The 17079-nt window shown below is 38.2% G+C and overlaps 1 protein-coding gene across 2 annotated transcripts in view; it reads right to left on the bottom strand.

The window, feature by feature from the left end:
- Positions 1-7766: 7766 nt before the first annotated feature.
- Positions 7767-17079, bottom strand: part of VPS50 (VPS50 subunit of EARP/GARPII complex) — a 79684-nt gene continuing 70371 nt past the window's right edge. For both annotated transcript variants that reach the window (XM_088161667.1, XM_014875636.2), the window contains 5 exons: positions 16552-16648; positions 16246-16404; positions 12980-13101; positions 9926-10115; positions 7767-8503 (listed from right to left, as the gene is read on the bottom strand). In XM_088161667.1, the coding sequence (XP_088017793.1) occupies positions 8384-8503; positions 9926-10115; positions 12980-13101; positions 16246-16404; positions 16552-16648 (688 nt within the window). In that variant the 3' untranslated portion in view covers positions 7767-8383. The remainder of the gene's footprint in view (positions 8504-9925; positions 10116-12979; positions 13102-16245; positions 16405-16551; positions 16649-17079) is intronic.

The following is a 17079-nucleotide window of genomic DNA, read 5'->3' as shown; positions in this document are numbered from 1 at the left end:
CAACAGGCAATACACATACACCAATCTTGCCAATGACTTTTCACTGATACCCAGGCAGGTATTTGATGCACAATGAAGAATGACTGCTTATATAATCACAAGGCTTTCTGTACATTCTAAAAGAAACTGTTCAATATATTCTTCATTTTCATTCAATTGGTTTGAATATGAAATAATGATTAGAGATGAACATGAAAAATTAGATATTAGGCTGACTTAGCAGATCAGAGGGGAGGAATCAGAGGCATTATTGTTCCCTCTCCATGGCAGGAGACAGAGAGGCCACTTTGCTCAGTTGTCCTCATACTCCTCTCCATATATTGGGGTAGATAATGGGAGATTCTGCCAAACGTGCAGAGCATTTTGCATTTCTCTGGTCCCTCGTTGCTTTAGTCCTGAATCTGATCACCACAAAACCTATATAAAAAGCCTTCCATTTTGTAGTGGGATTTTTACCATTTGTTCCTCTCTTCAGCCCAGGAACAAATTGGAAATTTGGCTCTGCAAGGTGGTGACAAGCAGGCCTGCAGCCTGGCTACTCTTTTACATCCTAGACCCTGTGGATACCCTTGCTCACCCCTGCTCCAGGGCTGGCATGGAAATGTTCCTGTAGCCAGATCCCAAGATCCAGCATGTGCTGAAAGGAAAGTCCCTGTTGCCTCCTTGGAGCATTCAATTAAAACCAAGATTAGATGAATCAGATTGGATTAATTTCCTCCTTTAATTGTACTTGCATCACCTCATCTGTCACTACCAGAAAGGTAGGTTGGTGTTTCAGAGCAGTGGCCTAATTCAAACTCCACTAACACAAAGGGCAGGCAGCAGAGACTGGCTGGGGATTTAATCAGGGGGAATGTCCTCCCTGGAGACGGTGGCTGAGAGCTGGTGACCCTGTGAGAGAGGGGCAGCCCTCGGTGTGGTCCCCCAGGTGGCTCCTCTGCTTCAGCAGCATGTGAAAGGCAGTTAAATAAACCAGAAGATTATTTTCTCTTGGCAGTCAGATCTCCTCTGGTCACCAGACTCTGGATCCTTGTCATCCAGCCTGGAGTTTTTGCCCAGTTTCTCCCAACTTTTCTTTGGCTGGCTGCCCCCACCACCTCCAGCCCTCTTCTTGGATGATCTGCACAGCCAGGATGGGTGGCACAGTGCAGGTCACAGAGGTCCCACGAAGGCAAGGCTCAACACCCCAGCAGTTGCAGGGCTGGACTGTGGTTTCCACTCCAAGGGCTGATGTCTCCAGCCTCGCTGACACCAGTGCTAACCTGGCCATCTCGACAGAAGGTACTCTCAGGGTTAGTCTCTGGGGGGAGGGGAGGGGAGGGAGGCATCTCCCTTGGGTGACTTGGCACCCCTTTGGGAAGAGGGATTCTGTGCTGTGGATGTACACAAGCTAACTGAGATTAGCCAAACTTGGCTGCAATCTGTGTTATTCTTAGAGTCAAGCTCTACCGAGGCAACAGAAATCATTAATTCCATATTTTAACTGAAACTCCAGCAGAGTGATGATGGGCTACATGACCAGAGCCCCTAAATGCTGTTAGCAAGACTTATATAAGTTGGAAGTAATGCCCATGGAAAGAGCTCCCCCCTCCAGAATGCCACTGACCATTACTATGCTCTTTCTGGTCTTCTAGTGCACAGTAGAATGCAAAAGAAAAAAAAATCTCAAAAATTAACCTATCAGTTATGTGCAAAAAGAAGCTAATGCTTTAATCTCTATTGTCCTCCACACTGTATAAGGAAAGCAAGGTAAACATATCAATAAAATATTTAAAGAAGCTCAGTGTTCTGCATTTTTAAAAATTTTCTTTCCCTAAGAAATCAATGTTTATAAAACAGCAAATATGAACATTACCCCATTTTCAGGAAAACATGTGAGAGTACAGACTAAAAGAGCTCAGTCTGAAAATCCTTCACTGACCTCATGACATGGCGAGAACAGAAAGCTTCATCGTGAAGTATCAGATAACTCCAGAGAATATTATACTTCTATTCTTCACGTTGTGATACAGGCACATATTGACCCTCAGAAAATTCTTTATCTATTTCAAGATGTTTTTTCTCATTCCTACAAAGAGCACAGTTCAAAATGCATGTGACTCAGTCCAATTCCCAGCTTTACTGACCATTCATTAGAGGTTAATGAATGTGTTTTAATTATTCATACAATTTCCTCCTTTCAAAGGCAGAAAACTGAAATTTAATACAGAAATTAGTCGTAACCTAAAGGCATTAAATAAGAGCACCCAAGTTCATGGGGACTAATCATACAGAATCTTAAACAGAGCCTACCAGCTTAGAGTCTGCACACTCACCCAGGCAACTGAAGCTAATGAATTTACTGTCTCAAAAAAAAAAAAAAGTGTCTAGAGATATTATCCCATCATTTCCCATTATTGAAGACATAGATCTTAAAAAGCATGGATAGGCATTGAAAAAAATTTCCACAATCTCTTTACCGGATTATTTCATTTGTAAGAGTCTCAGATATAGGCTTTACCTAAAAAATGCTATTTGTAAAAAAACAAATGGCCAAGAATTTTATGTCCTAATTTTCTTGTGAGCAAACAAGATCTTAAATCTTATCTACTCTCTCCTTGTACCTCCTGGTCTAGCTTTTTTTGTCTATCAATTCTGGTATTTAGGTCTTAACTCAGTACCTTAAAAAATGTAACTCGAGCTTCAAAGAAAATAAAAATGTGATCCAGGTGTGCTGTTTGCCTATTATTACCCTGTGAAAAGAAACAGTTCATGTTTCAGCTTCCCCAGGTTTAAGTCACCAATGGCTGCTAAAAGTACAGCTTGTGCCTATGGAACCATGGCCTAACAGCACCCCACAAAACATGATAGATAATGTCATTTCTTTTATACCTAGGGGACTAAAGAACAGGAAAATATAACCAATTTCTCTACATCAGGAACTGAGACAGAGCAAAACCTGAATCAAAGCTCAGGACGAGTCTGTGACCTGGCTGCTGTGGTATGCAGTAGCTCTAACATCATCCTTGATGTGCCACCCACGGGGGCATCCTTCCTCCCAGCCAGGGTAGCCACAAACGCCAAGAGCTCTCCTAGCACACAAGGCAAAAGCCTTGAGCATCACCCAGAGCCCTGCATCTCACCACAGACATTTTGAGCAACTGAAGGCAGAAATAAACACCTCACTAAAAATAAATAGAACTCAGCATAAAGGTCTGAAAAGGAAATGCTTTTTTGAACAGCAGAGACACCAGCACAGCACTGGGCTGCATCTGCAAGGGGAGAAGGAAGGGCTAATGGCATTACAGCCATGACACACCACTACTATTCATGGCAAATATTTTCTCTAGTGAAATGTAGCACATTATGAACCACCCATGACCTCTCCGCTGGTTGGAACACTTGGCTGCTTAAATACTCTAACAGTGCTGGAGGAGACAGCTGAACTAGCAGGTCAGGGCCAGGAATTAGCCCCAGGTCAAACTCATTTACATAAATTACATTTTCCTACACTTCTGGAAATAAATGGTCCTGAAAACTCACAGATGCTTAGTACTGTGCTAATAACTGCATCAGACATCTGAATTTCTGCACTTACTGGGGTCTGAGGTTTCAAGAGGACAGCAAGCTCTCCCAGAGCAAGATACGTTTTCACCAGACTGTCCTTCCACCACATTTCAGCTCAATCCACCCATGGCCTGACCCAGGAGTGTTGTGTCTGAAACAGGTATCCTACCCGAGCAGCCAGGACAACAAGCATGACGATCCATGAACTTTCCCTTAAGGACAAGAGCAACATGCTCCACCAAGTGTCCAACCTGCTGCTTCCCATGCTGTGGGCTGTGCTGGAGCTCTTCTTCAGCAGGATGGTGCATGGTCCTTCCTGCAGACCACACACAGGCAGTGGCAGTGGCAGCAGAATGGTGACCCAGGTGTACTCAAAGCTCAGAATTCAGACTCAGATTATGACCTCGTCCTCAATGGACACTCATTACTCCCACAAGGAAACATCTCCACACTTCCTACCCAGGCTTCAGTGTCAGTGTCAATGGCAGCAGAGAAACCAGTAGCATGTGGCTTGTTGCTCAATTTTACCATTCTTTTTTTGTAGTCCCTTATATTGCACACAAAGCTCTGTGTGTGTATATATTTAATATGTGTAATATAAGGATGAATTTCAAGGCACACAAATTTATGGTGCATATTCCACATGCCATCCCTGTAGCTCTCAGATAGCAGCGCCAGGATAATTTTCCTGTACAAGGATCCTTTTTGTTTTAAGACTCAAGTGACATTTCTTTTTCATTGTTTACTGAAATACAATGAATGAGATCACTTTTTATGTATGAATAAAAATAAGTGATATAGGACAGGAAATACATACAGGTACGAACCCTGGATTTATTTGTAAGAAAGATCTTCATGAATACCTGCAGCCATTTTGCACATCTGATCATTCATTTTGTGCTTAGTGACAAGAGGTACCTCCCTGCATCTCTTCCCTTAGATCTTCAGCTTGGTCATATACTTTGTTTTTCAAAGATAAAACATTTAGACAAGTATTTGACAACTTTACATCTGACAATATTGAAATCTGTGCAAGATAATCCACAAATGTAACACAGATCTGTATATCTCTGCTCTGAAAGTAGGTTTTCTTTTCACATATGTATCCAGACATCCAGACCAAACCAGCACAGCTGAGGTGTACTGCAGAGATTTTGTTTAGCAGAATAGCCAAGCAGACTCAAGTTTAGTTCATATACAACCATTTTTAATTCAGCTTATACATGTAAAGTCTCTGGGACTGGATAGAATACTCCACAAAATTAAGCACTGGATCCACAACACAAAAACCCAGGTTACTCACTTCATCATTCGTTTCTCAGACATGTATTTTATCATAGGGTATGCTATTGATTTATACCTACTTTAAAAAAAACAAAACATGTGCTTGTGAAGCCCTGAGTATTACTTAAAGATGCTGCTCCTCATAACATTTCATGGCCTCATGGATGAACAGCAGATCCTTAAAAACCAAGTCTCTGCTGTGATGAAAACCAGCTCTGGCAGTACAAAAACAACACACTCACAAATATCCTTAAATAGCCAGCAAGCACAGAAACCTTGCTGCTTGCAAATTGCATTATTTCCATATTTGCACCATAATCCCACTGTCGGTACAATGTCTAGCCTTTATGCTACACTGTTTCAAGCAGTGGTTAAAAATAAAATAGATACCATCAAAAATACAATAAATCTGCATTTTTTGTCCATCTCCATTTGTGTCATTTACAATACAGCAAATCTTAAACAAGAAAAGACCCCAAATAGATCACTTTCAGAGTAAGAAGAGAGGATCCTTATAGTTTGTGCATTCTGTGACACAATAATAAGTGAAGTGCACAACTCACATCCACAGCTTTGCATTTGGTATCTATCACAAGACATACCTTTAACAGTCACATCTGCAAAAAATTAAGAAGGAATGCAAACTTCTCACAGAAGCTTTGGGCAGCCATTGATCACTCATTCTCTTTAGTCTCCTAAGGGGATAAGGGCAAAGAAGGCAGTGAACACAAGCTGTAATCTACACCCCACATCCAGGGCTTGCTCCAGCAGATCTGGACAGGACTTAGTTTTTCCCACTGAAGATCAGCAGTGAGCCAAGTTTTTATTGTACACATGGGAAGACTCCATGTGGGAAAAATGAAACCCAGAACAGGCAATTACCTGAAAATGCAGCTACTTGCCTGAAATCATGGAACATCCATGTGCCTACCCAGATGAGGCATTTGAATTAACACCTCTGGGGGCTGCTCTGTGTACTACCCCATCAGCTGAAGCACTCTAATCCAAGATGGTCTTTCCCATTGATGCCATTCTTCTTTGAATAATTAAACCTATCATGTGTCACCATGAGATATAACTGAGAGAAGCTAACAGTAGAAAAGCCAGTTGTGAGCTGATCAGTGTAGGTTCGGGCTTTGCCTAACTAGAGACTTGAAAACTGCTCATCTGTGTTCCAGGTGAGTTTGACAAATATCAAGCACTTATTTCCTGAGCGCAGATGCCCACTTCTGCACTGCTGGTCTGTCTTCTTGGAGACTGAAGGACTTTTTCTTCTATTATTAAAAGCTTTGCAAAACACCCCCCTAAAACATAAAGTATATTTAAGCTATATTCTCTATTGCAGAAAAAGCAGTATAAGAGGCTTATTGCAGAGGAGAACAAAGATGCACAGAGATGCTCAAAAATCTATGATTTATAAAAAGTTCTTGTATCAGAGGATGGAAATTACCAAACATAATCTTAGTGAGTGAAAACTTAGCTTCATTAGTCAGTCAGAACCAAGTGATATAAAATATTCTGAGTTAGAATGGACCCACAAGGATGACTGAGTCCAACACCTGATTTCACACAGGGCAGCATGTGAAAAAAAAACCCATGTATCTAAGAGCACGTGTAGGCCATTTAGCTATGTGGCTTCCTGCTTGGCATCAATCCTGGGCAGCAAGGAAAGATTCTCGTGGAAAATAGAATGATTTCTGAGGTGTATATGGATGAAGATCATACAGTTGTTGCAGAAATTTAACACTGCTTCTTACACATTCTTTTATTTGGGGCTTACTTTAAAATAACAAGCCAAACTATAGATATCCTACCAAAAAATCACTTCTGATTGTGGTTCATGCAATTGCTCACCCGGACCTTGCATTCCAATAATTATACCTTTACCTTTTGGTTAGCACTAAAATTATAGTGACCTAAGCAGCTCAGGAGAAATTAAATGTGTTCAGCTTGCCAAAGCTCTGGTAAAGATATTTGAATTTCTTATTTCATCCAAGAGAAGAAAATGGAAAGCTATTTTACACTAATAGTCCCCAATATGTTTCTGTTTCTTCCGAGAGCTCTCGCTCAGGATTTCACTCCAGGGCAGACAGGCTGACGCAAAAGTCCACATTTTCATTTGTACCATCTTTTTAATGAGGATAAAAGTGATTCAGCTTCAACATATATGGTGACAAACCACCAAGCAAGTTTTAAACAGAACTAGGCAAGACAGCATGGTCAATAAAGAACAGTGTTAAATTTTGTTTTAAATCTTATTTCCTTTAAAATACAGATAAACAAGGAAGCTGAATACCACAGAGTCAATATTTAAAATGTAAATTCTATCATTCTTCTAAAACTGTACACAGGCTTTCTCTAAATTCATACAATGATGCTCAGTACACTTCTGAAGAGGAAATTAGGCCACAGGAAAGAACAATTATGATGACTCTATGGGGCAACTTTCTGTCATTACATTACTGCTGACATTCACTAACTCCTGGTTCCCTCATGACTGAATTAAAGTATAATGGCAAGTATGAATCCCAAACTGAGAATTTCACGTGTTGTACAGACCAGTGGATTGCAGCCTATGTAATTTATTTTACCTATTAGCTCAAAGTTTGCTTTAAAATTGTCTGAGAGCACTCCAAAAATTGATTGTGTAAAAAAAATAAAATTCCTGAAACTTTATGTACTGAAAACCAAAGGTAAACCTGAAAATTTCAGTTAAGTCAGTGATGCTCTGACAAATTAATTTCTAGGGCACATAAGCAGTCAAGCCATTTTACTTTGCTCAAGATCACTCAGGATGTCTATAGCAGAGCAGAAAACAGGAAGATTATCTGACTATCAATCCAAAACTTCAGTCAGAATAACATTACTCCATTTCTCTGGTATTATTGCTGGCATTTTACATTGTTGAATTGGAAAAACAAAAGCTCACAAACAAATCATATTAATATACAATGTTTATTACCTTGTATTAATCTGAAGTCAATAATTTTGATATGACTAAATTAATTCTGAAATAAAGAGACATCTTTAAATACATATGAGGATGATGGGCTTTAACATGAGTTCTTAGTTGATCTGCACTCTTAATCCACATGCAAGATACATCAATCAAATTATTATAGATAGCCTTTCATTTTACACTGGTCTATAATACAGCACAATTTCTGAAGGTGAAAGCAGGAAGGAAAGAAATCATATTTTCAAGTAGCCCTTTTATTTAAAAAGAGCATCAATGATATATTAAGCCAATGTGTTTCCCTCTGATTTTGATTTTACTTACAGTATACACTTCTGCAAAACATACAGCTCATCAATGATACACAGTGGCCCTTTACTAAGGGCAAGTAACCAAAAAAAGAAATACAACAGAAAAGAATTCTACAGATTAGAAAAGTTATATTTTAAAACATTGTCACTTCAGAGTGCCTCCAATGTTGCTAAGAAAGGTCATGCACAACATTTCTAATGTTGCCATTAGTCCATGAGAGAAATGTCGGCGTGCTTCACATGAACAGAAAAAGGTACAAGTCAGAAAGAAAGCAGCTTCCTCCAGTTATCTCTTAGGCCTGTCTATGTCATCAATGGTAGCTAACAGCTTCTGTCTTGCCTTTTTGTTGATGTAGGTGCCCAGACAAATATTCACCAGATTGGTCAACTGCTTAGTGGAATATTCCTGGCAAACAAAATCAGACCATGTTAGGGCAGAATAAAACATCAGACAGATTGAAAATTTTAAAATACACAGACATACTCAGTGTGGATTTTACAACTGATGGAAGCATCAGTACACAGGAGAGATTTAAAGCTGTAGTTCAGTCATGTCTGGATAGTTTTCATAGTTGAGGCAGAGGACAAAAGAATATTTTGCTACATGGTGGCTTATAATGGAAAATGCTTATGACTTTAAAAGTACTGGACATAGTTCACAGAAACTAACTGTGAACATGTATATAAATCAATTTTTAATGTATTTTCTATTCTTTGGGAGGCTTGGTGGGAAATACATATGCAAATGGTTAAGCTTTCAACACAAAAACTTATTGTTTAACAAATTGTGATAAATGTTGGTGATATATATTTTTTTTTACTTCCCATTTCCAATAAGCTTCTAAATGCTTCTGTCTGCACAGTCTCCAAACAATTTTGATTTCAGCAGACGATAAAAGAGGAAAAAATGTCAAAAATGTGAAGAAAAGAATTCTTAACACCTGTGAAAACACCATATTTTCCAGTATTGCCTTTATGTCTTAACACTATCCAAAATATAGCTCCCATCAATGTGTTTTTAAAAAGGGTTTTTCCCTGTAGGTCATCAAACCCCGTGGCTCACAATCTCTCTTAGGGCTCCAGACCATACAAGAAAAATTCAATCAAAGACATATTTCTTTCCTCCATTTCTAGTGGGATTTAAAGTAATCCCAAAATACAGATTTCAAGTGCTTCAATTTAAAAGAATTTTTACTTCAAAGATGGCTATCTCCAATAGCAAGTGACTATTACATGGATCTGTTATAATTGCTAGTTCATGCTAAAGTATCTAAATGTTTTCAAAACACAAATATAGACTTATCTCAGCAAGAAATGTTGATTAAGCATTATCAAATGAAGAAAGAAAAGGCAATGACTCTTCTCCATTGTGCCTTACAACTTAGTTTAAGCAATCTACTCCTAAAGGCAATACAAAACCTAATGGTGCGATCCTAAACCATCATTCTTGATGATCAAGTTGTGCACTTTGGCATATTCTGAACAGCTCACAAATGTTTTCAATTTCCCTTTGCTCTAGTTCTCTACAGTTTTTGAAATAATAGGCAGATGTGACTGGCTTAGTCATCCTCCCCAGTGATCAGATGTTGAACCAGTTCAAACATATACTAACTTCATATGATAAAAATGAACACGTATATGCATACATACATTTATATTTATACTGCTTCCTATATAAGTTTTATTATAATAAATGAAAATAGACATATATGCCTATATATTTATTTTTAACACACAGAAGAATTGATTATTTATAGTTGTTAGCATGTTTTTATGATTAGGTTAATTTCCTCAATAGAGAGGAAAAGAAGGCAAATTTAACTCTTACCCTATGTTCTTTTATCCAGGATTCCATGTCATTTTCTGTCAGGTAGTATGCTTTAATGTAGGTCTCCACAAATTCTTTATCTGGAATAGGCCTAATGTCTGTTAACTTTTCTAGTTTCATTAAGAACTGTTGAAAATCCAGTTGCATCAAGGCACGTCCTTCATTGCTGCACTTCTTTACATTGGCATAACTAAAAAGAAAAACAGTGGAAAGCAAAACTTAGAAGGAAATAAAAACTAATTTTGCTTCTCAAAGTTAACTTAGTCTTTTGAACCTTGAGGAGGAGCAAAATTATGTTTTTAAGTCAAAAGCAGACAAGAACTTCACTTAGGATGTCTGCTGCAGAGCTTTATTTGCATTAGTGTAACACATTTTAGCCCAGTCATCAAACAGAACCCCACTGTACCCAGTGATACTCAGAAAAATCACACCCTCTTCTCCCCAAAGCCACAAAAAATCCTCCATTGAACAACTTGCTATACATAAGTTAGAGGAAATTCAATGCTAATTAGCACACTGGACAGCAGTTTCAGGTGATCACAACCACTGGAGTCTGAAAGGTACCACAGCAGCTTTAGGAATGTTCACCAAGAGATTGCTGAACCAAGTGGGAGCATCGAAGACACAAAGCCAGTTCTTCAAAAACAGCCACAGCAACCAGAGGATGAAGGGTGCAGCACTGGCTCACCTCTGTGAGAAGCTGATGATTTAATGAGAACAGATTGACAGCAAACCAGTGACAGGTTAGAATAGACAGCAGATGAGCTTAAGGGCAGGGTAATACCAGCAAGGATCACAGTGGGGTGATAGGCAACAACCAAGGAAAACGATCTTTGAAGTTCTTCAAATGGATAAAGAACTGCATTTGTCATGATCAAAGGAAATGACACTGCAGTGGCCTTCAGAACACCAATTTCAACTGTGTGCAGGGTCTGGGGCACAGTGACTTGAGAGATTTAACCCACCAGCTCATCCATCAGTTGCTCCCACAAGTGACAACCCTGTCTCACTCTTCCCCTTTACCAAATCTAAAACAAGCTCAGTTTTTCACTGGTTCATGAAGTTGATCCCAATTATTATACATTCCCTAGATTATTAGGTTTGATGAAAAGAGGCAGCAGAAATGTGCAGCTGGAAGCTTGCTACACAACAAGGTCAGGTTAAGAATATGAAGGAATTTCTCACTTAGAGTTGGTACACAGAAAGAAATGCTAAAGTAACAGAGGCAAAAAGAGAGAGGACCAGGGCAAGAGTCCTCTGGAGCTTCATAGAAGACTAGCAGATGATTTTCAATAGGCTCAAGAAGCCAACTGGGAAACAGGAGAGAACACAGAACTACGAGATAGGGAAGGACAAAATTTAAAAAAAGATATAGCTGACTGAAGTCGAGGTAATTCTTCATTCAGTGAAGAGCCTGATGAAAGCAATTTCAGTTGACTGGATAACTGGATGAGAAACATCTTCATGGCTTTTAACTCCATAGATTCATTGAATTCAGATATAAAAGAAGTTACAAAGATATTCAGAGAGTCATCTATACAGAATACCTTCCTTCCCTTTCCCCAGTGGGAAAAGAACCTTTAAGATATGTAAAAATAACAGAACTGGTCAAAAATAAGAAATTACAATCAAATATTTGGGAGAAGATGATAATGAATACTTTTTACACCCTCAGAAATGGTACAGGAAAAATTATATCAGGAAAGTATTCCTAGTGCAACCTGCTTAGGTGAAAGGAAAGGTCAAAGTTTCATGGTAAGTCACAAGCATAAACCTAAACTGCAGCATGGAGCAAGACATATGAGTGATGATCTTCAGAGCTAAGGATTAATTCATTAAGGAAAATGGTTCGTGAACACTGAAGCCACAAAAGATGTGATGTAAGAAAAGGAAAAAAGTTGAAAACAAACACAAAGGCTGAGGTAGAGGAGGTTGATAGCGATTCTTATCAACTTGAAAGGTAAGGGGAATGGGAAGGAGAAGAGATAGGCCTTTGCTTCACTTCCTTTTATTTTAGACATGATAAATAGAAAATAAAATTTGAAAAAGGAAAGCTAGTTGTATAGGCCATATGTCCTATGAAGGAATTGAGAAGACAGAAACAGGTCACGAATGGATTTAGTTACCCTGAACCGATCTCTCTAGAAATGCAAAAGGACGACGGCATGGAAAAAAATGGACATGAGATAAAAAGATGATGGCTTTATGGAAGCAGTGGAAGCTGATGATCCTCAATAGGCAGCTAACACTTGGAGAAGGGTATTTTGTTGAGGTCCTAATTTAGAGCAGACAGCAGGAGAGTGGGATGGAAAGGAGTAAAATAGGTAGTAGGGAGTGAATAGGGTAAAGATAACCAGGAAAGAAGTATGGAAACTTCTATGTAGAAGGAGTGAAGACAGCACATATTCTATGATGCAGAACTTCTGGTAAAAGCCCAATCATATGTAGCAGGGGGACAAAACCATAAAAATAAATGCAGGGGATGAAAAGTCTATATTATTCAGGCTACAAAATTGAATCTAAAAAGACTGGGTCACTGGTTACAAGAGCGAGGGGTGAGCAAGGTTCCTGACAAAAGTGCTCAAGGCAAGCCAACCAGGACATCTCTCTGCTCTTGATGAATTTGGAAAAATCATGTTCCATAGCTACTTTAAGAAAATTGATAGTGTTGATAACTCCATCTTTCTTCCTGGCAAAGATAAATGGCATCACCATGGAAGTACTGACTATTATATTTTAACTTCCTTCTTTGCTCTGCTGGGAAATGGTAATTTTCATATAGAAATTTATTTGAAAGAGTACTGTATTTTCAAATGCTTCAGTAAAGTATTCAGTGTCATTTTTCAGCAGTATCTAGCACCCTCTTTAGGCTTAATGCTGCACCAGACAGTGAAACAACTGCTAAGGAGTGTGTTAAGTACTGATAATTTTTAGGGTCCCCAAAAGCACACGAACTCACAAGGACATTATAAAATTAGAACTTTCAACTCTATAAAACAAACATTATCATTACAGACATGCTTACCCAAAAGCAAGGCTTTCATAAACACTTACCCTTCCACGAGAGTTCTATTGGCCAAGCGTATGCAGTGCTCCCAAAGGATGTTGGAGACTGGCAATGGAATACGGACTCTCTTAGACACATCATTCAACCTCCTGTTAAATTCTTCAAATTCCTAATAAAACATAAAAGATGTTTATTCCTTTAGGATAAAATGGATCATACTCTATACATCCAAAACCAGCAACAACTAATTAGAAATGCACATGAAGGAGAATTATGAAAAATAAAAGCAAAGAAGAGAGGATTAATAGGCACAAACTGTAGACAACTCAATGTGTAAAGTAGAAAACATATCACTTTCTAGTATATCACTCACAACATAACCTCAGTGATTTTTTAAAGGAACTGCTGCTCTGTTCCCCAGAGCTGTAGCTCTCTGTGAAAGTGACACCTCTGAAAATGAACCAAGTAGCTTATCCTTCAAATGCCATTTTCATTTTCTCACTCCCTAAACTCATATTTAACTTCTTTAAGTCAAAATACAGCCACTGAAGAAAATCCAGCAATGATCTCTTTATCCCTCTAAATACTCACCCCACCAACTTTCAAGTATATTGAAACTTTTCACATTACGTGATTCCTCAGTGCTTTAGAAGGAGCTGAGAGAACCCATTGAAAGAGGCCCAATCTAACAGTTTAGGACCCCACTGCAGCACTACATAACAATTCAGGTTAAAGGAAGGCACCAATTTCCACATGAATCATCAATGGCCTGGACGGATTTCAGCTGACATTTTGAATGAGAAACTAGTCATAACTGAATGCAATTACTGCTACAATGATTTTGTGACTTAAAGTGTAACAGAAGTCCTCTGCCAATGATTAAAGCCCTTATAATATAAAAAAGTATCAAATTACTTCAATATCAAGCAGACTGGTAATGAACTTCTCTGTATAACCAGCAAAAGTTGTTTACAGTGCAGTCTTTTAAGACCATACTTGCCCAACAGAGATTTTATTTCCAAGGCTGTTATCTAGGGTTTTTTCCTTTTCCTTTTTTCTTACACCACCTCTCAAAAATTCAGTAAGTGAAGAAAATCAGAACAAAACCTCAGTAACCAACTGATATTTAACACAAATTTTCTAAAAGGTGAATTTGGCAAGATGTGGGGTACCACAGTGTCACACTTTAACTGGCATACAACTCATTCTTCTGAAGATGAAGATGCTTAATGCTCCATAATCTATTTCTTCAACAATCCTCCTTCCCCACTATATCTGCTTTCAACATACTATGACTGAACACAGAACTTTGTGTATGTGGGCACATGGCTGAAAGTAGTTGATTATTACTTTAAACACTGTGCTCACATCCTATGTTCCTGGGGTCCCAGTGTACACAGAAAATCACTCATTGCTTAGCAGTTATTTAAAAGCTTTTGTATCAACTAGTACTAGCTAAAGAACAGAGAGACCATAACTGGTTTTAATGGTACTAGGTCAGTTGTCCTGAAGCAAATTCATCAGCAGCTGCATGCTCACAGAAGGAAAAAGTTTTTCCCCAGAGATCAACTATTTTAAAAGCAAACTGGTATCAAAAAGTCACAGCAGCATAAACAAGGGCAATCACAAAGATTCCATCAAATTCAGTGCAATGATATATCCTCTGTCAAATTCTTTCTCCTTTGCCTTGATTTTTTTTTGGCAGAGAAGAGCTACGAAGTATGAAGGTGTTATCCAAACTGCTATTCCACACAGTTGTGTAGCTTTTTCCATGACTCATACTTCACACATCTTTAAAATAAATTTTTCAGTTTTTCTGAAAAGAATTAGTAATTAATACAGTATAATTAATTAGCATAATTCTACCATTGCCAGAACTTCCCTCTGAAGGCCTTTAGAAAAATTATTAAGCATATATAAAAGGATGAGAAACGGCTTGTCCCAAGAACTAGTTCTGTATGCCATAAGACATGGCAATTGCTAAATAACATCTACTGAATGCAACAAGTTGGGTGAATAACTTCCCTTTAGCTTCTTTTTAAAATGTTAACTTCTAAATATAGCGACTTCAATTAGATACTGCATGATCATTATTGGTGCTGATTTGACCTACAACTCCTATGATACATCTCAAAGACAATCAGCAAAATTATTCAGAAGAGCAGATGTTGGAGTCAGCAAGTCAGGAGTCTCTGAATTCTTCAGAGAGACATCAGAGTGCAGGAATTGAATTAAAGCCTTTGGATTGACTGAAGTATGTTAAGCCACTCACACATAAGGCAAGGTGAAAGTTTAGGTTTTAGCATGAGTAAGCAAGTAAGTAAGTGGAATAAGTAAGCAAGTAAGTGGAATAAGTTTTAAGTGCTTTTAGTGAGTAAAAGTCTCAAATGCTGGAGTAGTAGTACATGTTCTAGTGAAGGTTGAAAAACATAGTCCTAGATACTAGTATTTCTGTGGAGGCTCCAAAAACATGGTTTCAAACATAATAAATTTACAGTTAAGAATATTGCTTACATTTTTCAGTTAGAACAAGATAGACCATGTATGTAGTTTATACGTAGCCTGGTGTGCTAAAAAACTAAAATTCCTATAAGTTAAGAAGTAGTGGTCTGAGTTTGCATCTTGGCTTGTTGAGAAGTTTCTATAAAAGAACATGCATCAAAGAGAACTGGGGCTTTTTGCCATTGCTTTTGCTTTGCTTTTGCTCCTGCTCTCTCACTGCCATCATCAACAACAAGAAAAAGATAAGAGCTGCAGCAACATCGGCCCTGCCAGGGCCTCCAGAACCAGTTTCTGCTTCTGTTTAAGACTAAGTCAAAACTTAGCATAGACTTCACTGTGACTTTTGCTTTTGAGACTGATGTGCTTCTGCAATAAATAACTTTATAGCAACTATTGACTGTTCAGCTCATTTTAAAAAAACAACACAAGTGGATACCAAGAGCACACAGAGACCTAACCTCATATGCAAAAGTGCGGTTTGGGTTTGTTTTTTTTTAAATGCTATCTCTGGCCACTGAATTTCCTTCAGTGTTACTCTGTTTACTACACATTTCTCTACCATTCAAGATTTAGATATGAGACTCATTAAACTTTTCTGGTTACTTTCACACACCATGTAGTCAAAAAATCATCACTGAAAGCAATGCTTTAGAAGCAAGAATAATGACACTTTTGCACAATAACATAGTAATTTCCCATTTGTCAGGATATGTATTGTCCTAGCCATGCCACTTTAACAGCTTTAGTGAAGTATTACAGCAATTTAGTGCTTATATAAACTCTAGCACACCATTTCCCATAAACTATTCACCTTTAAAAGAGCATCCACATATACGTTGTGCTGTGACATGATTTCCTTCACATCCCATTTCACATTAGCCATGAGAAGAAGCATTTGTTCATAGTCAATGGCTTTAGCAGCAACAATCCAATAAACTGGTTTACGTAGTTCACTGGCAGTTGACACTGTCTGAAATAGAAAATAAATAAAATTCACTTCAGTAAATATTTGGCAAGTAGGAGCAATAAATAACTATGATGTAGAAGTATTTACACCACAATGTACAAGATTCAAATCTTCTGTATGAAAATCAGCTGTGAATTACACAATTCTGACCTGAGAATAGAACTGCTGAAGAAAAGGCTTCTTGGCAGCTGGCATCACTGCATCAAGATGAGGCTGAAGAAATTCGAACTGCTCAGCCAGAAATACCCTGTGAAAGCAGAAAAAATTTACTGTGAACTAAGTGCAACATTTGGCATGTGTCTTTACAATTTTACTCTGCAGTTGACATATCTGGCAATAACAATAAGCAACCTTGGAAAATTTAGTCCCGAGAAGAAGCATATCAGCTGCGTGCCAGCGTATCAACTAGCATTCTTAATTCTGACCATTTTAAAATGTATTTGCAAACAAGAAAATACTTGAATAAAGAGACTAAGGCTTGAATATCAGAAATTCATATTTCCATTTTACTGAGGATACGCTGCAAAAGTCTGAGACAAGGTCTAGTAAAGTCAGTGACCAAGAGTCACATAATTTCTATTGCAGGACAGTCAACATCAATAAATCCATCTTAGAATTTCAAAATAGCATTCCCAATTAATTTTATACTAGTGAATCTATAAAATATAATTGGATCTC

The sequence above is a fragment of the Sturnus vulgaris genome, chromosome 1 (assembly GCF_052056855.1).
Source record: "Sturnus vulgaris isolate bStuVul1 chromosome 1, bStuVul1.hap1, whole genome shotgun sequence".
NCBI lineage: Eukaryota > Metazoa > Chordata > Aves > Passeriformes > Sturnidae > Sturnus > Sturnus vulgaris.
Note: the sequence above shows the minus strand (reverse complement) of the source record. Positions and strands in the feature narration are given on the sequence as shown.